Raw genomic sequence first — 26,887 nt, 5'->3', positions numbered from 1 at the left:
TTCTCCACCCTGTTTCACTGAGAGTGTAGCGGGAAGTTTTGAAAACAAAACAGAGGAGTTGGTCCCTAAAAAGAATTTTACCTCGTTTGGCTTTTTCGTCCACGGCACAAGGCACAAACAACAGTTATTTGCAAAGTTTTGCACAACAACGCGACAAACCTTTTCAACCACCTAATGAGAAAGCGTCCTAAAAAAATATGCTGAGAGTAAAACAGCGAGGAGAGCAGCCACACCACCAAAACACCAAAATAAACCACTTCTACAGAGGCGTTTGATAAAGACAGATAGTAAGTAAAGCAGTTCGCTTTTACCTTTTTTTTTTTATCTTTTAAATTGATTTTCGAGTTAAGCAAAACAGCCAGAGTTTACACTGAGTGAACTTGCATATTGGTTAAATGTCCATTTTAATTGGTCCAAGTTTGCAGAACTGAACAAACTGATTCAAATCTGTTTAGAAATGTTCTTTGGCCTAAATGCTCTGTTAGATTTCCTTTTTTAGGGCTGTTTTTACACAGGAAAACTGATTGTTTGCCCTGTTGGGGTATGAATGGGTATGAATGAGTGATAGAAAATGTGCTGCACATAGATGTGTGAAAGTGTGAGTGAATGGGTGAATGGCAAAAACTGTAGTGTAAAGCAGCTCTGAGAGGTCATCGGGACTAGAAGCTCACAGTTTTGAGGTCAAACTCCACTAAACACATGTATTAAATACATCAAATAGATCAATTTATAGTTGTTTGATTTGAATTTAAATTGTATGCAGACAAGAGAGAAAATGTCACAAGCAGAGTATATAGTGTGGACGCGTCGTGAGCCGGCCGCCATGTCCGTCTAACTGGCACTGATTCCACAGAAGCAATCTCCAGCAGCATAAAAAGGTTTCATTACCGCAGTGTTTACCGAGCAGGTATGCTGTTCTCCAAATCGCCTCTTTAAAGCCTCGCACAGCCTTTCCCGCTCACACCTGGGAGGTGATCTATGCAACCACTATCTTTTACTGCTCGCAATTTGGCAACTTTAATGAAGCCACAGAAGATTAACTACCACACTGAACGAGATCTAAGCAACAGTTGTTGATGAAAGCGAGACGGTGTCTGAATTACTTTTGGTCCTCTCTTCTCTCTGCCACGTTCCACAACCAATCGCTTCTACTTTGAGGCTACCCGAGGGGGCATTTCTGAAACAACACCATGTATACAAACCTGGATTTAACGTGCAACGGTCACAAAATCAATGATAAAACCTAAAACCACTACATTATTACTATGAAAATAAGGTCTAAAAAGTTGGTCAACTTCATCGCTTTGATGATTCATCGATCGTGAATCGATTACTAAATGAATCACCACTATATTAATAACTGACAGATAATTCTTAAACGTGAGTATTTTCTGGTTTCATTGCTCCATATAACAACAAAACAACACATTTGAGAACATCATAATTTCAAGGTTTGGTAAACATTTCCTGACATTTATGGACAAAACATCTATCAATGAATTGAGAAAATAAACGGCAGATTAATCCTTTATGAAAATAATTGTTAGTCGCAACCTTTAATTCATGTCACATTCTTTAGAAAATTGTTGCTTCCATGTCAAACAGATGTTGGGCTCTAACAATAATAATAATAACAATGACAATCATGAGTTATTGACAACTGAATAAATCACCAGCTATTTTGTGATATTTCCTGTTTTCAGGAAACAAAACTATTTAGCACATTCTCATTTTTGAGGTTTGGGGACACAGACATGGACATTTTCCACCACTCTCTGACATTTCACACACCAAACAAGCCCTTGAGACGGCAATTAATGAGGGCTCGATCGATAAAGATAATTGTTAGTGGCCCAAAACGGCATCGATGAATCAACGGTTCTTACCTTCCACTGGAGGACGAGCGCGTTCTTGGTCCCGCTGGCCTTCTTGGGAGCATTGGGGCGATCGGGCTCACAGCTTGAAGTGGTGAAGCTCACGGCCTCTGACGGGCTTCCCTGTAAACAGTTACACATGGCCTGGACTCTGAAGAGGAGGAGGAGGAGAGAATAAAGTGGTTAGTGAACGTTCCTCTGCACTTTAACACTGTGAATAACACAAAAGCAGCTGGAGGGCTTCGCCAACCTGACGTGATAGTCTGTTGCTGGTCGAAGGTCTTCTAAAGTAGCACTTAGTTCTTCTCCACTGCATCAAAGAAGAAAATAACATCATCATTTAGCGTTTGAAATAGCTATGAATGTAAAATCACAATAAAAACAAAAAACAACTGCTGCACGTTCTCACCAAAACATGGTCTTGTACTTTCCATCTTTGCCGCTAAATGAGACGGAGACCTCGTAGCTGAAGGCCTCCAGGGGACTGGAGTCGTCCTCCACGTTGGTGCCATCGCTCTCTGGCCTGGAGGGGGCGCTCCAGCTCACCACCACTCCTCTAGCTTGGATGTCCGACACCTAAGAAAACATTTTTAGTCACTACTACATCTAATACTGAGAGATTTGATCACATGAGGACAGTACAGTTCTGAACGGACCTGATCCGTCCTGAACATTTCGTCAGAAAATACCGCAAAAATCACAGTTTCTTCCCTCAAAATCTGACAATACTGTTGTGTGTGTTAATCGACTCGTAGCCCCTGCCACAATATTAACAGTGACAGCCGCATGATTTCTTTTTGTAGTGGTTAAAATCTTATTTCGTGTTACAGCAGCGTGAGTAGAATAGAATAGAATAGAATGCATTTGCCATTTAGTAAGGTACAGTAAAGCAGAAGTACATAAGAATTTGTGTTTCTTTGAGTCACAAAATTACTAAAAATACAAAAAAATTAAATATAAAACACCATTACTGGTGAAAACACACAGACGGACATGACGCGCTTGTGTATTTAAATTACAAGAAAGAAACAGAATGCATGACCACGCCGACTTAATGAAGGTAAGTTCAAGAGGGAACGTAACATAAAGCAATAAAACAGCAGGAATAGCACTAGGTTTAATAGTGGAGACATTGACAAATGTTTGGAAATTGGCATGTAATGAGCGAATAAACTTGTATATTTTTACGTCTTATTAGGTTATTTATTTCAGGAAAAAAGTCTGTAACCTGTGACACAAAAACGGACGATGTTCCAGACTCCCAGACTCATTGAGGCTCCCCCTCAATGTCATAAAGTAGTCTCCCCCCAGTAATGTGAACAATGTGCTGTCCACATGTAAACAGCTCCTTCAGGACTGATATTAATACCAGAAGAAGAATTTTACACAGAGGGCTCTGTTTGGTAAAATAACCCCCATTTCTAAATTCAGAATTTTTAAAACTTGCATGAATCAAATAGCTTGGAGGAGTAAAAACAGAGGAGCGTAAAAAATATTCAAGCTGATTCCACTGTGGAGTTTTGTCGCTTGGCAGCGATAAGCTGAGCAACGTTAACATTCCGTTTTGAGGAGGTTTAAAGAGGGAAATGGTGCTGCTCTCGTAAAGTGAGTCTTTCAAATTTACTTCCCACAGCTCAATTCTCCTGCCTTTATCCGACCAGTAACACGAGGAAAAGATGGTAAAATAAAAAAAGATCTTTCCACTAAACTGAACCTTTTGTGAGTTCGACATCCCCGCCTCAAGAGTATCCATCATCTCTGCAATAGCCTTTTTTACAAGCTGGTCTGACCTTAGTGACAGTGTGTGACAAATCCATCTTACATGAGCATTTTATTTCTCCGTCTCCCACCGAGCTGCTGGTAAAACCGCAATCTTCATTTATGAACAATGCTGCCATTCAACCTGGGTTTTTTTCAAGGTTTCCTTGAAAGACAAACTGCAACCGTTAATATTTCTACCCGGTCACGTCCGCCGTCTCTCGTCTTTGGCAGCGGCTTGTGATGTGTTCAGTTAAAACTCAGGGTACGTCTTTGAAACGAAGCTCAAAGCTTTTAGTAACAGCCAGTGCGGTTGTTTAGAGGCACACTGGGGGGAATAGAAACCCCCTTGCGGATGCTAGTCAGCGGCTCTGACTCCATTAGAAAAATTGTCAGCGAGAATTCATCATGGATGTTAATAGAATGTTTAATGATCCAGTACATTTGCATCATCGCAAGTTTTCATGCACACGGCACTAATAGTCACATGAAATCTTGCAAATTGTATTAATTAGACAAAAGTGGGAGGAGAGGAAAAAAAAAGGGGAAACAGGAGTGAATACTAACCACTGGTTTACTGATGGTGCTCAGCAGAGCTTGCAGCGCTCGAGCCTCTTCGTCCAGCTCTGTGGAGAGAAACATGTTGTTTTTTATATTTTCCTTTTTCCTTCTGGAGGTGTAATCAAAAATGAAGAATACAACGTATCACATTTTAGAGTTTCTGTAATTTTCAGGAGGTCAGAGAGTAAAATATTTCTCCATTGTGCACTGGTGTCACCAGAAAGCAGTGCTAAAATCCGTGATAAACGAGCAGTTTGAGTTTAGGTAATCAAGAATTATTTTGGCTGTGTTGCTGATCTTTTTGCTGCCACCAGCTGCTGCAGCTAATGAGGCACTTTTATTTTTCCTATTCCAGGCCTCAAACACAACATAATCCTAACATCCAAAAAAATCCAGTGTGTCAAGCCAGATTGTGAAATATTTCAGCAACAAAAAAAGCTGCTAGCATTTAGCAAACCTCACCTCCTGAATCTCCGTTTCTTCCCCGGCCCGTGTGCTTGTCGCACCCGGCCACTGCGTGGCTGAGCTGCTCCTTCTCCACTTCTGGGCCTTTTCCTCCAACGCCATTGTGAATGTCCACCGTCGTGGGGCTACTGCACGTCTTCTGTGGCGAATGGGGAGGGCTGTCCTTCACCTGCCCTCCTCCACCTCCTCCTCCACCTCCTCCACCTCCTCCACCTCCTCCTCCACCTCCTCCACCACCTCCTCCTCCTCCACCTCCCTGACGCTCCTTCAGCTTCTTCTGCAGACGCTCGTATGTTTTGCTCGTCCTGTCATCTCGGTGGACGAACGGTGGGCGTCCGTGTTGGGAGTGAGAATCTGTTGAGACTGAAAAGACAACACTTGTCAGTTTGTTCTGACATAAACGTGTAAAAAAAAAACACACATACACAGGATGGTTTTGAGAAAACACTTATAAGCCATTTTATTAGGTAATATTTTCTGGTTTCATAGCTCCATTTGACAAAGAAATAATTCAAACCGAAATGTTTTTTGTGGACAAAAGCATGAGGGAAACACTGATCAATATTTATCAACATTTTATGGACCAAAAAAACACTCAGTGGAGAAACTGATTGACAGATCAATTATGAAAGTAATTGTTAGTTGCAGCTCTAAATCAGACGATCACATGGCAGCAACTCCGTGTATTTGGGCACGTAGACATGATCGAGACAACCTAATGGTTCGGAATGAGGAAGCAAGTGGCATTGAAAGCGGCATGGTTATTGGCCGCTCAGGGTATTTCAGAAACTGCTGATCTACTGAGATTTTCATGCACAAACATCTCTATACTTAACAGAAAATACCCAGCGAGCAGCAGTTCTCTGGGTAAAACTATATGCCAGAGGTCAGAGGAGATGATAGGAAAACAGTCAAAAGTAATTAAATAACCACTTGCTACAACCAAGGTATGAAAAACAATCTGTGAATGCACAACCCATTGAAACTTGAAAGAGACAGAAGCAGACAACAACAGCTGGTGCCACTCCTGACACTTTAGCAGGCGTCATGTGTGCCTAATAAAGTGGCCTGTGAATGTGTAAATAACAAAAGGAGCGAGGTGCATTCACTAAAATTGTGAAAGTGAAAGACTAAACAAGTTTTTAAATGTCGAAAATGAATAAATAAATAACATATTTATATAAGAATACAGTCATGGGGCTGCTTGCTCCAACTTACCCTGCTCTGAGTACATATGAGCTGGATGGTACTGGGAGATGTACTGGGAACTCATGTCGCCCACACCTCCGGCCATGCCTGTGTACATATGTGGTGGTGGGGCCATCATGGCAGTGTGTGGGATGAAGGCAGGCAGGTGGGCATGGGGTGGAGGTGGAGGGTGGTGGAGAGGGGAGTGCCCCCCTGGGTGGAACTCTGGTTGCTGAGGTAAAACCAGAACCCGCCGCACTCCATTCTCTTCTATGATCTAAGAGGAGCAAGCACAGAATATGCAGATATCAGATCCCAGGCGGCTGCAGTGGACAGTACGGATGTGGTGTGGAAAGAATACCTGTGAAACGTATCCAGGAGGCACATAGATTGGAGGCACTGAACCATTAGGAGACATCATGGGAACCTGAGCAGGACCTGTGTAAAAAGGAAGAAACAAGATCAAACATTTTCCTTCAGGGCAAAGCGCTGTTTCATCTGTTGTACATGTGTTGAGAATAACGACAGCGGCGCACGGGGCTGGTATTTCAGCCCCGACTCTGACCAGATCCATTAAAAACCAAACCTGAGCTCAAAAGCTAAAAGATGTGTTCAAACCCAATCCCAGTACTCTCCGTCAGGAAATGTACAAATGCATAAACATGGAGGACGTGACTCTCTAAGCTTACACCAACATTGGGGAATTTGACAAACATTGCATTTTTATTTTCAAACCATCAGTTACAAATACTTTACAGGAAAAAAAGAGAGCAAGGGCTTTATCTGACAGTTTGGTAAAGCATCCGCCTCGAACACGTCAGTACCCAGGAGTCTCCGTGACTGCTGCGATGACGCTCATGGCAGCCATACGCATGAGCCAGATAATCACAGATAGCTAATGAATATTTAAATATTGAATATTTATATTTAATAATTGACCCAGAAAGAGAGAATGAACTTTGATGTTGACTCTGCAAATGTTTTCTTCTGACAGCACCTACAAATGACTAAAGATCTTCTCTTTAAGGTTGTTTTTCAATCCATCCAAGCCTTGAAAACAATCCGACACAGAAAGACCTTACATGTAGATAATAAACGTGGAATGGCAGCAACGGCAGTGTATTTAGGCACGTAGACAAGGTCAAGACGTCCTTGAGGAGTGAGAGGAGCGGTGATTTAAATGACTTTGGATGTGGGGATGGTTGTTGGGAGTCTTGGAGTTTTTCAGTATCTGCTGATTTACTGGGATTTTCACATAATACAGACTAGTATTTATAGAAAACCAGAGTCTGAGGGAGAATGACCACACTGGTTTGAAATGATAGGAAAGGCAACAATAACGCGACAAACAGGTATGAAGAAGACAATCTCTGCATTATCAGATATTGACAAACACGCCAAGATCCCCTGATATGACTATCGACTGCTACCTCCATGAGTTCCATGTTTGCACCCTGACCAACTATTATCCTATTATGCTTATTTATTTCAGACAACAAAGAAAATCTATATCTACTGTGAAATGAGGCATATCGGCAAAAAAGTCCCATGTAGTGTATCCCCTCAAACCTTGAGGCAGAAGCCAGACACTTTATGAGGTACTTGTACCTAAAGTGGCCAGTGAATGTAAAACATATGAGACATGGAGGTTTTTTTAATGAGACGTCCTAAAAAGACTCACAAAAGCTACATGTTCATGGTCCATTTCAATTTATTTTGATCTATGAGTTCAAAAAAAGCAGAGAAGTGCATTTTTTACATATTGGCAAACGCAAGAAGACCTGTTTACTAAAAATGCTGAGGAACAACCGTTTCCTGTGTGACTCTGGTGTAAAGGCCAGTGCAGCGGCTTGGCTCGGAGAAGTGACAGCTCAGCAGAAAGCTTCAGAGACAGACAGAGGAGGAGGAGAAAAGAGAGAGAGAGTGGCCTTTGTGCCAAGTGAGCACATTTCTCTCCATAAAAACCAGACATTAGATCTCGGGCCTGAGCAGACGTCATGCAAGTGAGCAAAGGATTATCCGAAATGTACACTGACCTCCCGGCAGACTGTTCGGAGAAGAGTTTCCCTTCATTTTGTCAAAGTCGTAAACAGACGGGGGCAGACTTCTAAATGACCGGCCATACTAGTACCACGACTACAACACGGTCTGAACCCTCCCATTTCCAAACAGTCAGCACCGCCCCCTCAGGTGCTGAAGTCCAGACTCCACTTGTGTGTTGTGAACTAGTGAGCTTTTTGTATATGTTAGGTACACCCAACTAAAACTGGTTTATGAACTACAACAAACAAGATACACCATAATATACTTCGTTAAATATAATTACACAACTATAAACAGGACATGTAATAAATAAAAATATCCAAACTTTCAATACTGTCAATCTATTTTAAAAGACGTGCATGCTTTTAGCATAGTTGTGAATAGGGCTGCAACTAACGATTTCCATAACCTGCCGATTCTTTTCTGGATTTCTGAAGTAGTTGTTTGGTCCATAAAATATCAGAAAATGTTGATCGGCGTTTACCAAACCTTGAAACTACTTCTTTTTTTGTCCATAAACAAAAATCAGAAAACTTGTTTTAATTACAAAAAACAACAACACAACACACTGATATTTTTCTTTCTTTTAAGGGTTAAATCCTGTTAACTCATTTGTTTTATTCCTCTGCAGTTTCATTAGTGTGTTTGTCTGAATACATGTTGATTCAAGTCAATCTTTGCACATTGTGTGGCTGTATCGTGTTACACGGAGATGAAAATAATACATCTCATTTAATGATTAAAATCCCTCTCATTTATACATATGACGACGGAATAAATATTAGCGCCACACCGCAGTATAAACACAGCAACTTGAAATGTAACCTTTAAAAAAAGATCACGCAGCTGAATCAACACGGAGCGTTTCTTTACAACCTTCATGGGGTAGGGTTTTTATTGAAGGGCTGGTGTAAATAGACTGCGTGGATTTTTGTTGCCCTGCGTCATAAAGCAACAACTGAGTGTTCACCTGAACATCAAAGACCCAGGTCCTTCATTCACTGCTCCGACTCAAAAGCTCTAAACCAAAACAAGCGACGTTTGCAGGGACATTGATTCTGTCTCGAGCCTCCGCCGAAAGACTTCGTATTGATGCACTGCTCTCAAAATCTAACCTGGCATTCCTTACACGGTTTAATGATGCTGAGTAATGAGCAAAACATTGCATATTACAGCCACCCAACATCAATGTCATGACCATATGGTTAGCCAGCAGCCGCATAACAGGGTGTTAACTATCTCAACAGTGACAAGAGAAACCATTTCAGTGACTTTCCACTCCCGGCTGAGTCACATCGTTTGCTGCCTCATGCTTTTAGCATTTTTCCGTAGTTGTGACTGTGTCTGCTTTGAATTTTCCTTCTTGTTTTTACTGATGTGCTCCCATTAATATAAATTAATACAGTTTTTCCTGCTGTTGAATTTTAAGGTTGGGGAATCTGCATAAGGCTTTTAAAGGAATACTTCACTGATTTGCATTTAGCTTTGTATTACTATATTAGGGTTCTATTTTTGAAAAATTGTGCTTCCCAACATCAGTTTCCCCTGAGTCGATAGAGTTAAAATGTTGTAATTCAATTAAAAGAATAATCATTCAAAAAAATATATGTTCCTCATAGAAATAAGGCGATACGATGGTATTGGTGAGGATATTAGGCTGCAACGATACTTACTAAATAAATTGGTAACTATTTTGATAATCCATTTATCGGTTTGAGTATATTTTTAACAAGTAAAACAAGCTTTCTGATTTTTCAGCTGCTTAAATGTGAATATTTTCTAATTTATTGCTCCATATCACAAAGAAATCACTAAAACTGAATGATTTCGGTTTGTGGACAAAACAAGACATTTGAAAACATCATCATTCGCCGGTTTGGGCAACACCGATCAACATTTTCCAACATTATCTGACATTTTACCGACCAAACAAGTACTCACAGATTAATTGATTATGATAACAACTGTTGCAGCCCTATAGGATATCGCAAAAAAAAGAGTAAAATCCATTACAATCCAAAAAAAATCCTATATATTCGTAACTAATTCACAGACTGTAGAATATTTGTTATACACTTGGAGAATTATGTCTTTGATTACTTGAAATGGCTCTATGTGGTAAATGCATCAGCACAAATGTGTTATGAATAACCTTGTAGTTTAACAGGTGTAAAATTACTGTATTGGATTGATATCAGTATTGGTAGATAAACGTGCTAGTTCCCTGATTCCTCAGAATTTCTCTATTGAAAAGAATAAAAAAAAAAAACCCTAACAGGATGTCAAGTACGGAATTAATATCTATAAATTGTTATTTACTACAACGGTTTATTTATGGTGTCAATTAGTTTGACAGAGCTGTGAAGATAACGTATGATGAATTTAATTGTCTGTGAGAGGTACAAGGTTTGGACGTAGATATTAAAACTGAATCATCACATTTTAAAAAGGCATTAAAAACAAAGTGCACCTTTCAAAACGCATTTGCCAAATAGCCATTTGTCAAAACTGTCATGAGAGTGCCGTCTCTACTATACTGAAATATGGTCGACGCACTCACAATTTATTACTTGGTCTCAATTTATTTCTTTCCGTTGGTGTAAAAACCACTGGGTACATGCTGCATTAGTCAACCTGCTAATAAACTTGACTGGACAAGACAGATAGCGAGTGAAGCTCTTAAAGTAAAAATCAAAAGGGCATCGAGCCAACAGAGTAGACAGTGAGTCATTTCTTTACCGTGATTTCTCCTCACTTCTTATTCTCGTTTATAGGGAACATGGGAGAGCTCAGTGTGAATGACGGCCGTCGCACAAACTCCTCGGAGCGCAGAGATTCAAGGTGACGGTATCATTTGAGAGGGAGTTACAGGTGAGAAAGCCCCGCTCACCTCCAAGTGTTGGACAAATTCTGTGGAGGTTATACAGGTGATACTGTTCACCTGTGTGGTGACTGGCAAGGAAGACATTTATATGTATGAGTTATTATCCATCCATCCATTTTGTACCGCTTTATGGGTCGTGGGGGGGGGGGGGGGGGGGTGCTGTGCCAATCTCATGACGCTGAGATAGGGCGATAGGCGGGGTTACACCCTGGACAGTTCGCCAGTCCATCGCAAGGCCACATATAGAGACGAACAACCATTCACTCTCACTCTCACACCTACGGTGTGCAAGAGTGCTAACCATTACACTAACCACATGGCCCTTTGGAAAAACAAGTGTCAAACTAGCCAGGGCGAACTCGGCCGTGTCTGCCAGCGATTTGATTCTGCTCTGCACACACGTCTGGCAAGGGTGTTATTTTAGCCAACTTCATTATCTACTAAAAAAGGGAACCAATCACAAACGGGTCATTTTTCCAGTACACTGATACACTGATGCACGTGGAATGGAGCTTTTGAAAATTTGAGGTTGAAAAGAGGCAAGATAAACAACACATATAACAATTTCGGTATATCTGGAGTCATTGTGTGGGAAAACTATGGTTTTAAGCGAGACTAATGAATAGCATTCGATGCTACATTGGCATTTTGGCTAGGCAAAAGTCACAAGACATCATTACTAGATAGCCATCGTTGCTAGAAAGCATATTTGTTTAGACGTTTCCCGTCTCTCTGTGTGCGTCACCCAGATCAATGGTCTGGTTGTTCATGGGTCTGTCCAATTGCGTACAGAGGCATTTTTGATCCAAGTCCATTGGTCACACCTCTCTCAAGTGAGACCGAAATGCAGTCTGACGTTAGCCAGGCTAGCGCCAAGCATGTATAACAACTTAAAAGCAAAACAATATAATTGATTTGAGTGCAGTGAGATCATAGCAGGTCACGTGACTGCTGGTTACCTCAGGCACAAGCACAGCTGATAATGAAACAAAGATATGGTAATTCCTTTTTAAATGCTGGTCAACTTCTCAAACTGGTCTTTGATGAGATGGATGGAAAACTTGTTTCAGATCGTACAAACGGCGGCCAGAGGTTGTTCCAAGGGAGGAAGGAAAAACACGATCTATGAGAAAAATCATTGCTCAAAGGCCGTGCTACGGAACTTTTTTACAGCACATCAAAAGGATGTGTTCCACGGAACAACTACACTGAAGAAATGAAAACATAAAGAACAGTAAATAAGTTTATAAGATATAAAAATGACAAACAAAATGGTGGGCAGTGCAATTATTCCTTTTTTTCCTCTTGTTTCCACCATTTTGAACATTGCATGTTTGTTATTTTCTAAAAAATCCTATGTCTGAAGAAATAAATACAAATGAAAATAGTCCCAGTGAGATTCTCTGTATATCTTAAACGATGTCATGCACATGGATAAATGTGCATTTTTGCGAAAAAAAAAACAGACTCATAGTAAACCTCATGGGAGGGATGCAAATGAATCAGTGGAGCTATTATAATTTGGACAGGAGGTGGTTTAGGTTAGATTTTCACGTGCAATTTCAAAAGCAATATTTGTGCAGCCCCTGAGGAAACTCCTGTTAGTGCTGCTGAGGCACACGGATAAGACAATGTGATGAATCACATTTGTGTTGCACTTTTACCATTTATTGTGCCTTTGTTTGTCTATTTAGAATCAAAGGGCTTGCAAAGCAGTGAACAGGAGAGCACAGGGGGAAGAAGACCAGTGGAAACAACAGGGTGAGGAAGGTCTTACACACACACACACACACACACACTCGTTCGACATGCATGACTTGAGGGGACATTGCATTGACTTACATTCATTTCTTGGAGACTTACTCTAACCTTAACCACAATTACTACTGGCCTAATCCTAATCCTAACCCTAACCTCAACCTAACCATGAAACATATCTTCACCTTAAAATGTAGTAATTTACGTTATGGGGACTTGCTTTTTGTCCCCACAAGGAGGACAAGTCCCCATAATGTGACTGTGTAAACAGGTTTTGGTTCCCACAACATTAGTAATACCTGGCACGCACACGCACACACACACACACACACACACACACACACACACACACACAGGTTTGTGCAGGTAATCTTTGTAGGACACTGCATTGACTGACTGGGCACCTAAACCTGAAACACAATTAAAATCTTAGCCCATCAGAAATTAAGTTCTGCCTCATTAGGACCAGGTTTCGATCTCCATGAGGACTACTGCTGATTCTCACAAGGTCAGTGTTTATGCCAGAGAAAATCCTAAAAGAGGTCACAAATACAAGAACGCACACAGAAAGACAGAGATAGAGAGAGAGAGAAAGAAAAGGAAAAAGAGAGAGGTGGGGGGGAGACCCACTCTTTTACATCAGTCTGACGCACGAGTACTGACAGAGATCAGATAGAAAAGGCCACATCCCCCTCCCCCTCCCCTACGGAGTCAACTGGAGCAGTGGTTGTGCTGACGTGGCTGTGGAGTGCCAACCTTCCAGAGGAAGCAGACATGGGAAAAACACTGGTCCTCCTCCACAGAACAGCAGGCTGCCACTGAGCCCAGAATAGCCACAAACAAGTTGCCTGTTCTGGAAGAGTAAACAGAGGCCAGGCAACACAACAGGAGCAACATCATCTCCCGTCAACAGCGTATAACCCCCCGTTTACCTCGCTGACTCCTGTGGCAGGGCAAGACCTCTTTACTCTTAACTGGTGCACTTGCTGTGAGTCAAGAGGGGGCTTGAGGTTATGGCAGGAATATGATGGTAATTGTTGGGTTGAGTGAGAAAAATAAAAGCAGAAGGGGAGACTTCTGCATCCACACACACACACAAGTACACACACAGATGTGTGCGGCTGGTTAAGACGCACAGCTGCTTCTTCGGCAAATGGATAGAGATCATAACATTTCGCTACTTACACAAATCTTTTAAGTATAACGGCAAACACGGCAAACTTGGCGGCAGCGGCAGTCCAAACAACCTGCCAGCTCTAATCAGACGTACAAATAAAACCCTCAATTAGATACGGAGAATACAGAGAAGCAGGGGAGACGATCGAGACGGAGGCTGGCGGGATTAAGACAAGGAGGTGAAAAACGAGCGAGGCACGCAGCCGGAGAAGGCAGGAGTGAGACACGCGGCATGGTGGTGTCAGATGGGAGCTCTCAATAAGGTCTCAGTGGCAACCTGATGAACAGTGAGCCAATAAAGATGGAGCAGGCCTGATTATTAATCAGAGCTAATAAATTGTTCCCCATTCACATGGAGCACAGGCGAGGGAAGGCAAGCGGGTTGACTGACAGGTCAGTAATTAAATGAGTGCAAAAGAAAGGAGGCATCATGCGTAAACTGAACTGTAAATAAAACATAAAGTTAAGTTGAAGCTCTGCACTTGATATCTTGTGATGAGCTTGTGCCTTTTTTTTTTTCTTTTTCTTGCATGCCACGCAGGAACAATCTTCAATCAATTAAGAGGGTGGTAATTTGCACTAATGTAACATTAAATTAGTAGATTACAGAGCCAAGACCAGGCTGACAGTCCACGACACGTGTGTGTGTGTGTGCTAGCATCCAACCACCACCTACCCAGTGCATTTAGAGGAGGAGAGCGAGAGGAAAACGAGGAAGCGAGCGAACCGTCTCTATCGATCGCTGTGCAAACCTGCGGCGCGAGGAAGGAAGCTGTACAGTAAACAATAGAACGACTTAATAAGAACAGCTTTTTTTCTCCGAGACTGTCTGAGTACGTGTTATTTCAAAAGCACCTGCGTGGTAATTGTAACCCAAACCAGTTTGAGTGATGCTGAAAATAAAGATAGAAAATCAGTCACCTTCATGCCTGTGTTTATTACTGAAGACGGCTGCTCTCACACGGACAAACCCAGAACAAGAGGGCGATGAATAGTCAATGGTATTATTCAGTGAGTATTAGGGGTGGGAAGTGCCTCAATTTGCGAATAAAAACACCGATATTTGCCCCGGTGTATCGATTATCGTATTGCACAAGCAAGGACAAGAAACAAAGATGTTCTCTTCAGTTTGTCGAATAATATGTGTATAAATCAAGACAGAAATGTATATTTTGACACACATTTTGGCTATATATATATATATATATATATATATATATATATATATATATATATATATATATATATATATATATATATATATATATATTCTTCTCTTGGCCGTGTTGCGATTTTGATAAAAATTTCGATTAATCGTTCAGCCTTAGTTACAACATTTGTTTATTTTTGTCTTTTTAAAATATTCCAAATCGTCACGGTAACTGATTAACTTTTTAAATCAGGAAAATAATCAAATACTCAAGCGCATCCCTTGCAGAATTATCCTGAATGTGACAATTTCACTATATAATCTTTGTTTTGCCGGAACGACACCTTCACAAACCCAGCGATGGTGATTTCATCTCAAAAAAAGAAAATGCAGATGAGAGGATGTGAACCAATAGGCATCAGACACTCTTTGAGCATTCTCCTGGTATCAACGCAGCAATGGGAGAATGAGTCACAAGCTCATTCATTCATAGAGCTACTCCCATCAGAAACTGTGAATGAACAGCGTCTGTGTGTGTGTGTGTGTGTGCGCGCATCCACGCTAACGTGTCTGTGTGCATGTCCTTGGAGTTAGGAGGGGGAGGCGACGAGTATAAAAATAATATGCTAATGTGGCTAATGTGTCTGATGTTTGCAGATTAATTACATGAACCATATGTGATGGGTTTCGTTTGGAACAGGTTGCTGGGGGTGAGAAAGCATTCAGCCATGCTGCAGCTGTGCACATGAGCTCTGATGGTGTTAGTGGGGATGATCACGCAGCCCTGTGCTATTTTATATGCCAACACTTCCAGTTGAATAATGGATTTACTACTGGAAGCACAATACCTGTGCCACATGTCCCCCCCCCCCCAGAGCACAGAGAGCACAGACACAGTTTCAAAGAATATAATGAGCGATATAATAAATAGAGGGAAGTTATCCACAGTGAACACTGAATAAAAATAAAGGATAGAGTTTACAGTAGCTGATACTGATTTATAAACGTTAATAATAATTTGATTACATTTGGCTGAAAACAAATGGGAAATCCTGTAAAAGCAGTTCATCTTAGAAACAAACTAATCCGTCGATTATTCTCTCGATTGATCGAGTACTTGTTTGTTCTCAAACATGAAAATGATGTTCTCAAATGTCTTGTTTTGTCCACAAACCAATGCTTTCTTTGTTATATGGAGCAAAGAAACCAGAAAATATTCATATTTAAGACACTGAATTAATTGATTATAGTATATATTCCAAAATAGTGGAAAGTTAATTTAGTAACCAATTAATAGACGATTAATTGAATAATCGTTGCAGCCATACTTGTGATTAGACTAGTCTGTTACTTCATGAAATCCACTGAACCTAACCAATTCACACTAAGACTGGATCTTATTTTTTATCTGTTAAACTGAGTTTAATAATACCAATCAATTTCCTGCCACTGTACAAAAATAAAGCTGAACAAATAGACATGGTTGCTGCCATCTTGCCATGGTGACAACATTTTTACCCATGTTTTTATAAAGAACCGGATCAAAATATAGCCAGAAACTGACAGGCTGGATTTAGGACCTATACTGTCGCCATCCATCGGGGGGGTATTTGAGATTTTTCAGCTTCACTTACGGGAAAGCCGTCAGGTCGGTGGTAAACATTTTTGATTTCCAGCCACAAACTGTACACAAAAATGACTTAAGTCTTCCAGTTGCAAAACAAACTCCAGTCATGAAGGTTCGAGAGTCGTGATATAAGCGGTGCTGGATATACACAGACTTCATCTGCGACCAGGCTCCTATTAGAAGGTAAAAGTTGTTAAATACAGTTGAGTCCATTCATATTTTCTATTGAAACTTCCAATTAAGACAAGACAAACTATTCAGGAAAGTGTTTACGGGCGTTATAAATATTGTGAGAAGTAGGATAATAATCATCGACTTCCATTCAAACAGAACGGATGGACAGAAATAGACAGATTCTGTCAATTGAAGTGGTAGAGCTTCCTAAAAGTTCTCTTATTTCTCTTAATTTGGTGTGCAGGCATTATAGATTTCCTCTCACCATCACAGTGTCAACACATCAGTAGTTTAACTGTGCAACTCTCTGCTGCTCGGAGCATGAAGGCCTCGAGTCCCTTTATTAGAAAGTAGATGAGCACATCTGCAGCACCATCCGGAATGGAGTGTGTTGTTTCACAGCATGAGATACAAGGGAAGTGCAGACACATGGGCAGACTGGCTGACCAACCAGTATCTAACAGTGTAGCCATGGCCACATGCTGAAATAGGTGTGACTATTTCAGTTTAACAGCCTTGGCTTTTGTGGGAGAAAGGACAGCTCCATCAGACTCAATAAGCCCGGTGGAACTCGATGGTGCTGCCAGCCATCCCCCCCAAACTGAATCATCCAAAGTGATGTGAATCACAAGTCAGATAAAGAAGTGGATCTAATCAACCCAGTGGTCCTGATAGTGACTTGCGTCATCAGTCACCAAGCTTATTAGGGTGGTCAATTGCTTGGTGCCAGTGATGTAGCCTTCAAATCGACAGCGGCAGACGCTGAGAAAGGCCAGCCTGAGGGACCATGAGGAGACTGGTTGAAACTATAAGGGCATGTCCACTCAAGTACAGGCCTGCCATTATGGGACAGAGAACAGCCAGCAGGAAGTTGCTAAATGGCTACTCTAATTAGCTAACCTTGAAAAAAGCCCCTCCTCTAAGGCTGATATAAAAAAAAACACAAGTATTTTCTTGTTGGGATTTTACAAGAATGTTTCTTTTTTTTATGTAATAGGCTGTCATGTGCAAACACAGAGCTGTTTACGCACATCAGACTGTTAAAGACAGATGACTGAATACACAAATCAGAGTCAGTCGGTAAAAAAATCCATGTTAATCAGATCATTCTGGTTTTGTGTTCTACTGTGTGCATCAATATGGTTAAAGGTGAAAGCGCGCATACGTACGACGCGGCCGTAAGTGAACAGGGTCCACGTGAACACACGACAAAGCAAAGCCGACCGACCACCACATGTGCATACATGCATGCATTCCCACCCGCACGCATGCACACTCTTCTTCCTCCCCCCTTGCACCGCAACCGGTGAGTCATCCCTCTATTCACGTCACAGGGAGATGAGTGCACCCTGTGACAGGCCAGTTAGTAGCAGTCACACTGATCTATGTGGCACCTCTCAGCTCTTTGTTTCTCCTCTGATGGAGAGACTGTGTGTGCTCGCCCCCTATTAGGAGGGTTTACTCAGCTCATAATGGGGGGCTCAGTCAGACAAGAGTAGGGAGAAGTGTGCAAACTGTATGACAGTTTTCCTGCTAGAGCAGCATCTCTTCATATCACTGCCTTTGCTTCTTTTACTTCTGAGCCTGGATGCCTCAGGCCTGTTGTACAGGCCTGTTGTCCTGCTGTTACTCACATACATTTCAAGAAATGTCTTACAATAACACCCCATTCCCACGAGTCTAAAAGCCTAAATAAACTCAGGTTTAAAAGGTTTCTTTACCAGTGGGAATGTGTTCAACTGAACATTCACTTCTGGGTCAAATGACTCTGCCATGCACGCAGGTTTTTAATGGCTTTAACCCTAGTTGGTATCATTGGCAACACTAGGTAAGATAAGATAAGATAATAAGATAAGATATGCGATACATAATAAGATAAGATATGCGATACAGAGTCCACCACGATACCAATAATATCAAGATTCAATTGTTTGATTGTGTGATTGTATATTGCAGGACAATCATTTAGCGATACATCACGATATAAACGTCAGTGAAAGGTTATGAGCGTTTTCTGCCACTAGGAACACATTAGTAAGTTTTTTTAAGGAACTCTGAAGGGTTAATAAAACATGCTTTGTAAAACAATAGATGCTTGGTTGCAGGTGACATCTGTGGATTTCCAGTTGCAAAAACTCACATTGCAGTCTTCAAGACGACATCCATTTTTATATACACTCTCTAGTCATTTCCAGCAAAAATGCTAAGACGTGCAGTCATCTGCTGTCCATTAGCATGTAATTAGCCATAAATGTTTGTCGCTAATATTAATGTTCGTTTACAACCTGGGACAGCACTCATTACGTTTTATTTCATCATTCAGGACAGTTGAAAGATTGATAGAAAGATGAGCCAGGGGGAAAAGTCACTGGTATCCACCATGGCGGTGTTGTTTGGACCCGTTTTGTTTCCAGTGTTTAATAGTCTACAATTATCCTGATCATCAATTTACTTCAAAACCTTAAATGTGCTTTTCAAAAAGAATTGAAAATTTAAGAGGTGGGAAACACAGTGAGTCTGTGAGCTCACCAGTGAGTAAATACATGTCCGTGGAGTAAGTTATTAACATAAATTATTTCCAGATTAATGTTTTCCCAGGCAACCACATTTGATCATAATCGTTAACAATTATGGGCCCACAGCTCTTCCTCCTACGACAACTCCAGCTGTCTTCTGTTCACAATGTCAGTGGCGTGTTGGAGCCAGACTTCATTGTTGCTGTCACAAAGCCAACACGTGCGAGCGAAGAGGAAACGCCAGCCATCGGGACAAATAAGAATATTCAGCACATCTTACTCCAACACCAACATGCCCTCCTCTACCAACACACTGTAATTACAGAATGTTTATTTTACATGATGACAGTCTATTGGTACACCGTTCACTCTACCACCTGCCCCGCCACACATGAAAACCAGAGGGGTGGGTGGGGGGGGGTTACATACTGAATTATGAAACTATAAAACCCCTCAGAAGTGACTGTGATGATATATTTGTGGACATAGGATTCAATCCAATTAGTGGCCATGCAACATGACTGGGACTGAGTATATTAGAATCCATGTGACTTTTTGCAAATATGCATGTGTCGAATGTTGATGTCATTGACCAGCACGCGGTAAAAAGCCGATCAAAAACCATAACGATAATATCGCCCCTCCCTAAAATCACCCTTAAATTTTCTGAGTTACCTGAGGGGTGTAAAAATATTGATACTAGGGGATATATTGTCTTAAAGATGTGCAAATTGACATTATCCAGTATTAAAATGTGTATGCTGCCAAAAATATATATTCTATTAGGCATTTTGCTTTGGAATATTTTGCGTATAGACAAAATCCTTAATGCAAGTTTCAGTAATGTTGTCATTGTGGTTTCTGTTATTGTGGTCTCCGTTTTGTGACTTGCAGTTGTGTTTTCCTATTTGTGATGGTGATTTGCACTTCAGGGCCACCGGACTATCTAATTTTTTAAGGATGTTGACCAATTATCGTTATCGTCAAAATTTTAAAAAGACATTGAGATATTATTTTCTGCCCAAATTGCCCAACCCTAATTGATACATCTTAGCTGAATGAAAATAAAATAAATGATGCCAACAGTTTCCAGCCCAGTTTTGCTGTGATTAATGGTCATGCTCCCGTTTCTCTGTCCTGATCTCTGGAGCCAGTGGACCAGGTGAAGTTAAGGTAACATCTCACTGGACTTGATGACACAAGTAAAAAAGTACAAAACCAATGTCTCAATCTGCTTTCCCCTGCAGCACGCTTGTTAAGCATCAACAGCAATCTGTTGTACTTGTTGTCATAGTTTGCCATGAATAATAAAAGTCTTGTAAACTTGATGTTACAGCCCCACACCCGCCCCTCAGAACCAGTCACTGCCGTCTCTACCAGCTGCGTCTGCACACTGTGAATCACCACAACAGCCGAGCGTCATATACAAGGAACAGAGTGATACTCACTACGGTCTGTGCTCATTCTTTGAGGAGGTTTTGACACAAATGTACATTTTATTGACATTTTAGGTCATTTCCAGTAACTTTACTGCAACTCCATGAACAATATTTCGATATAAGTTTAATCTATATCCAGAATTTAAATTTAATTGTGAGGTACCAGAGTCACATCTCTTGCTGCTGTAATAACTGTACTAATCTGCGTTGGCTAAAACCATAAAAGGCAATTACGTCATTAAGCAATCTGGACGCCATGAGGCACGGCCGTCATCCTGTTTTCATATCCATAAAAATACGTCAGTGCATCCTGCTCTATCTGCTCTCTTCCTCTTAAACTGCACACACTGGGGGAAAAAACACAGATGAATGAGTGAAGGTAAATTTCCTGTTGGCTGAAAGAAACTTTTGCAATGTCATAGTTGGATGCCAATTTCTGTGGCGGTCGATGATGGCCTTTAAAAAGCTTCCTGACAATTATCTGCATTTACAGGAACACAGATTTACAGGTCTCATTCGAATTCGTACAGTGGGGCTGATTTAGTTAAGGGTGAAACATGATGTGTACAACATACCTCTGTCAAAACTCATTGGATTTGAATGAAAGTTTCAACCGGATCTGATCCAGATTCTGTATTAACATGGTTCAGTGCAATTGAACAAGTTCCGATGTGTTTATCTCAGCGACATCTGAACAAATCAGGATGAATTTGGTCATGTTTGTATAAGATGGTAATAGCTATAAGCAGGCAAAGTTATACGCAGATCCAGTGGATCCAAAATTAAAAACGCTCTGTGCTCTCTGAGTCATCTTGTGAAGATCATCAGTTTGACAATCCTTTTAAGGGAATTTGCCCATCAGTGTGATATACACTATATCAATATTAGGCCTATTATTCATGCTACTCAGATGTATTATCAACCTCTAGATATTTGACATTTTAGCCAGCACTGGCTGCAGATAAGCCTCATTGCTTTCCATAGATGACACGGTACATTTAAAATATTAAGTCTTTGAAATGAACCACAAAGCAGCTCAGTGGAAGCATTTATCTTGAGTGTGACACTGCCCCGAAACTCTCACAGTGGAAATATGTGTGGTCGCAGCTCTGCAGCGGTGCCTGTCGTTAAAATACGGAATATTGTTCATCATTTCACAGATTTCATGAGTGAACTTTGAATAAAATATTCGTTTTGTCCCTTTTTTGCACTTGCGATATGAGTTATGAGTTTACTCTTAAGGAAAATAAAAACAGCATAATAAAAGTTATTATGAAAAGCATGTTCACTCATATCTGGAGGGTTATTTGGAATTTGTAAGCCACATTATCTGTGGCACCTTGTTTAAAACACAGCAGCTCCCATAATTTAGATTTTCCACAATCTTTTATTTTATGGCCCGAACAACTGATCAAGTAATCACAAAAATAACAGATGAATCAGTTGTGAAATGAATCAGTTTGCAGCAGCCGAAAATTCAAATCAAGAACCACAGTGAAGAGAGGGTAACAGAGCTTTCTTACCTGTGATACACTGAAACTGACCATCCTCTCGTCGAATTGTGAAGGCCTCACCTGGGTTTACCTGCACCAGGATTACCTGTGGAGAAACGGGGACATTTTCTCAGTACAGGTTTAACATTTGTCCAATAGAGTTACGGTAGCTGACGTCACCCAATTCCAGGCAAATAGCAAATATCAAATGTCAACTGGCCGACTTGTTTTGCCAAGACAGTCGAGGAGACACAAACGTGAGAATGTTTCACCAGATCTCCAAAGACCCTGAGAGATCCTGGATCACTGCCATAAAACCCAAAGAGTATAGAAGACGAATCACACAGATTCCACTTGTCTAGTGATCACTTGTCGACCCCAGAAAGAGTAGCTAGTGTTACACATTACAGCAGATCAGTGGTTCCCGATCCTTTTTTCCCTTGAAGCCTCCCTTTGCTTGTGTCCAAGACAATCCAGGCCCCCCCAACCCAAACCCCTGTCCACGCACACACAACAAAAGAATAAAGTGAAAAATAAACAACCCATTGTCCCTTTTCTCACTGTGTTTATGGATAAACACCGTCCCTTTTTTCCATAAAATCAAAACCAAGGTAACTTTCTTTGATGCCGGTGAGTGTTTGGTACTTTTACGTTTCTCAGACATGATATTTGGTTGTACAGACGCACACCACAGGAAGGCAATCAGGTATAGTCTTTGATAAGAATTTACCTGATGAGTCTTGCTTATGTAGTAATGGTCAAAGAAGTTCAGAGGTCACAGAGGTGTTGGGAATAAAAAGTTTAATGAATTTAAAGGTAGACCAAAAAATGGGTTTTAATTTGGGTGATACCAAGTTCTGATTATCCAGAGCAGACAAAGCTCTGTGCCCCCCATGTGATCTCTGGCGCCCCCCTTAGGAGGGCTTGGACCCCAGGTTGGGAACCATGGCATTAGATAATCGAGATGAAATCGCATATCGCTAAATCTCCAAGGATTTAAAATGCACAGTGATTTCCGACGGCTCAAAAAAGCACTGGCAGTGCAGTTCCTTTTAGCAGGTTTTCCTGCCAACATGGAGGAGTAAGCATGTGACGTGCTGAGCTCCATAGTGACATTGTACACAATGCAAAAGATTTCTGAAAATCTAAACTCTAAATAAAATAATCCCACCATAGTTTTATAGTCGACAGTGTGTTGGGTGTTAAGCACTGTCATTATCTGCAAGTCGTTGTGGGGGAAAAATATAAAATTCTATCTCTCATCTCGAGTATCTCACTGGCAGATACAAGTAATAGAAACAACACAGTACCAAGGAGAGGCACAACACGCAATGCTTTAAATGCTACAGCACCGCTCACAATATAAACAGGTATAGGAGATAAACAGTCATAAAACGCCCATAAAAGAGATTTTTATGTTTTGAATGAACAAAATGAACAATGAACAAAAAGGGGTGAATTTCCATAATCTGGATTATCTTGAATGAAGGAAAAATCATCAACAATGAAATATTTTTGTTTGTGGACAGTTGTCTCCATGTAATATGGAGCAAAGACAATAGAAAAGCTGAAAAATCTGAAAACTTGTTTTAATTAATAACAAACATTAAAAACCAATTAAAGCTGTAACGGTTATTATTGGCTTACTTAAAGAGCTGCAGCAAACGATTATTTTCATAATTGATTCATCTGTTGATTATTTTCGATTAATCGAGTAATCGTTTGGTCCATAGAACATCAAAAAAAACGTTGATCAGTGTTTGTCAAAAACTGGAAATAATGATGTTCTCAAATGTCTTGTTTTGTCCACAAATCGAAATTATTCAGTTTTAATGATTTCTTTGTTATCTGGAGCAAAGAAATTAAGAAAATATTCACATTTAAGAAGCTAAAACAATCAGAAATCTTGTTTTAATCATGAAAAAAAGATACAATCAATTAATTGATTATCAAAATAGTTTAAGATCATTTGGTAATCGCTTAATACTACTTACTTAATCGTCAACTACTAAAAGACTATCACACTAACTGAAAGGCTACGCCTATTCGAAATAGTTTTGATAGATAGATAGATAGATAGATAGATAGATAGATAGATAGATAGATAGATACTTTATTCATCTCACAGAGAAATTCACACTCATTGGTTATGAAAAATGAATTCCCCCATGCCTACATAAGAGTAAGTAAATTATATGCATAGTCTATCTTAAAGTAGGCATTTATCTGTATCAACTGTAAACTGTATGTATAAATAACTAAAGGTTTTATGAAGCCACATGTTCAACTAAAACTGCTTCAGATACCATATAACCACGTGGACAAATGAATCATCAGTTCATTTTGATCTTGCAAATTAGATTACAGAGTTTGGTGGATGACTGAGAAGAACCAGTGAGTGTAACAAGACAAATGGAAACATATCAATTTGGTACGCAACCACTGCGACAGCAAACAGCTATGCATAGTTATTGACTAACACTGAAACCCATGGAATCACATAAAAGTGATATACTTTATATATTCAAACAGGTGCACACATTCAGATGAATTTAATGATTTGGATTATATACGTCTGAATGTTTCTGCTTTATCTTTTCCTAAAAGGATTATTTACTGAAGTCAGTATTTTTTTCCTGAAGACATGACATTAAAAAAACAATAAACTTTATATTCCAGGAACATTCAACAGCTGTTGCCGCCGACAACAACAACAACAACAAGTAAAAGCCAGGCAGCAAAGGACAAGGTTGTCGTTTCAAACCTCTTTAAAAAAAGAACAAAGTCTCAATTACAACACAAAGCACAGATGTGACAGAGTCAGTATTTCAAAAAGAAAGAGGCTTTATAATTGGTCATTTGACTCTTTCTGCACAGACCTGATGCAAATGTGTGAGAGAAAACTTCACTTATTGGGCTTTGCATGCATTTGCAAGCTTCCACCAAGAACGCAACTATTCAGAGCTATTTTTATCTCACACCTTTCACACAGTTCATCGTGACGTTTAGAAATTTAGAACAGGTACACGCTGCTGCCCCTCACTGACTCATGCTGCTTTTAACATCGACAACACACGAGTGTCAGGAGAAAATAGGAGGAAAAAAACCCCAACATTTTTTCACTTCTCTGATAATGTTGCCTTTTTTTCCTGACAACAGGCAGATAAAAGGAAAATCATTAACAGAGCTGAAGACTCTTTTTTCCCCCACTCACATCCTCAACCAATCAGGTTAGACATTTTTGCCCTTAAATCATCTCCACATCTCTGAACTGAACCTTAAAAACGCAGAGAGCTGCACACGCATATGCTGCGTTCGAGCTCCGGTTACCTCACTCTTGTGGAAGTCGCCGTCATAGAATCTACACTCCGCTGGCACGGCAGCGCTCCGACCGTGGTTCTCCTCCAGCACAGAAATCATCAGCACCTCCATCACCGACACTGCTCCCATTCATGTGCTCGGCGGGGAGAGGAAAGAGCCCTTTGACTGCCACACGCACACACACAGAAGCTCATATGTTCATACACACCCACACAAGCAGCGTCAGCAGCAAGTGTAGAAGGTGGTGGGAGGGAGGGGGGGCAAGAGGGGAGGGTGGGGGAGTTGTTTAGGGGTAAGGGAGGTATATATATTCACTGTCCACCCCCTCTTATGTGAAGAAAACTCCAAAGATGACTTCTCCCATTTCTAATTTAATCTTTACAATGAAAGTGGCATTCACTGCATACTGATGAAATCAAAAGCTGCGACTGCTACTTACTGTTGCCCGCATCGCTTGTTCTCATTCAGGCGTCGCTGTTCACGCAGTCACAGAGGAAGAAAAAAAAAATAGATATATATTGCTCCGGGGGTTGACAGGACCCTCCGCCGCTTCACCCAACCCTCATGAGAGATCACATGACCTGTGGAGCTAACACATCTGGCTGGGTTGATCCTTAACACCCTCCCCTTCCATCAACTCTTGAGCAAAATCCAGAAAAGGAACTGGCACGAGGCGTGGAGTGCAGCAGGAGCAGGAGCTGTGTCAGCAGATGGGGCTCAGACTCTTGTGCTGGATGCAGCCTTTCAAGTGTGGCGTGAATCTCATGTTTGCTTCGCCTGGTTCACCCTCATCTGCTCCATCGCGGCACGCTCTGCAGCAGGCGGCTCCTTCACTCTATCCTCTAGCTTCAGTGCAGCCTCCCTGTCGTCAGTATCCACAGCAACCCCTTCAACAAATAAGCCGCGGAGATGTCCGTGCCAAACCTTCAGAGAGGGGACTGAAACCTTATCAGCTGTGGCCACTCTCTGGAAAAAAGGAGGTGAACAAACCCAAGGAACAGGACCAAAAAAAAAAATGAGAAGGAGTTTGGATGATGCCTCAGTTTGCTGCTCAGTTTCCCTCTTGCATCTGTCACTGACTGTGTGCCAGTGTCAGCTCAGTTAATGCCTGCTGTGCTCCTTAATGCTTCATTTAAATAGCATTCCATCAGGGTGTGATCATAGCACAGCTGAGCCGGCAACGGTATAAGGGTTCCAGAGCGTGGGGAGTCCTTTGTTCTGTCTTTTTTTTTTCCCACAACAACAACAATGGCGTGAGGGAGCCGAGCGACCCACGCAGCTTCTGAGGCTGACATACACGACTACGCTACAGTCGCTCTCTCCCTCCCTCCCTCCTCCTTTCTCTCCCTCCCCCTCATACTCTCTCTGGCTTTCTCTCCCATTCACAGAGCAACATGGCACACACCCTCTCTTAATACTCCGATCGATGTGAGAGGAGATAAGGTTGTGGGAGTTCAATT

General features: G+C 41.1%; 1 protein-coding gene across 1 annotated transcript in view; it reads right to left on the bottom strand.

Moving 5' to 3' along the window:
- The window catches only part of fndc3a (fibronectin type III domain containing 3A), a 45,924-nt gene extending 20,353 nt beyond the window's left edge, over positions 1-25,571 (bottom strand). The window contains exons 1-10 of the mRNA XM_058633833.1: positions 25,437-25,571; positions 22,137-22,212; positions 6,208-6,284; positions 5,877-6,123; positions 4,911-5,021; positions 4,656-4,844; positions 4,200-4,258; positions 2,284-2,450; positions 2,125-2,184; positions 1,887-2,025 (exon numbers count right to left, since the gene is read on the bottom strand). Of these exons, the coding sequence (XP_058489816.1) occupies positions 1,887-2,025; positions 2,125-2,184; positions 2,284-2,450; positions 4,200-4,258; positions 4,656-4,844; positions 4,911-5,021; positions 5,877-6,123; positions 6,208-6,284; positions 22,137-22,212; positions 25,437-25,556 (1,245 nt within the window). The 5' untranslated portion in view covers positions 25,557-25,571. The remainder of the gene's footprint in view (positions 1-1,886; positions 2,026-2,124; positions 2,185-2,283; positions 2,451-4,199; positions 4,259-4,655; positions 4,845-4,910; positions 5,022-5,876; positions 6,124-6,207; positions 6,285-22,136; positions 22,213-25,436) is intronic.
- Positions 25,572-26,887: the final 1,316 nt, after the last annotated feature.

The sequence above is a fragment of the Solea solea genome, chromosome 7 (assembly GCF_958295425.1).
Source record: "Solea solea chromosome 7, fSolSol10.1, whole genome shotgun sequence".
NCBI classification, from domain to species: Eukaryota; Metazoa; Chordata; class Actinopteri; order Pleuronectiformes; family Soleidae; genus Solea; species Solea solea.
This window is presented reverse-complemented; position numbering and strand designations above follow the sequence as displayed.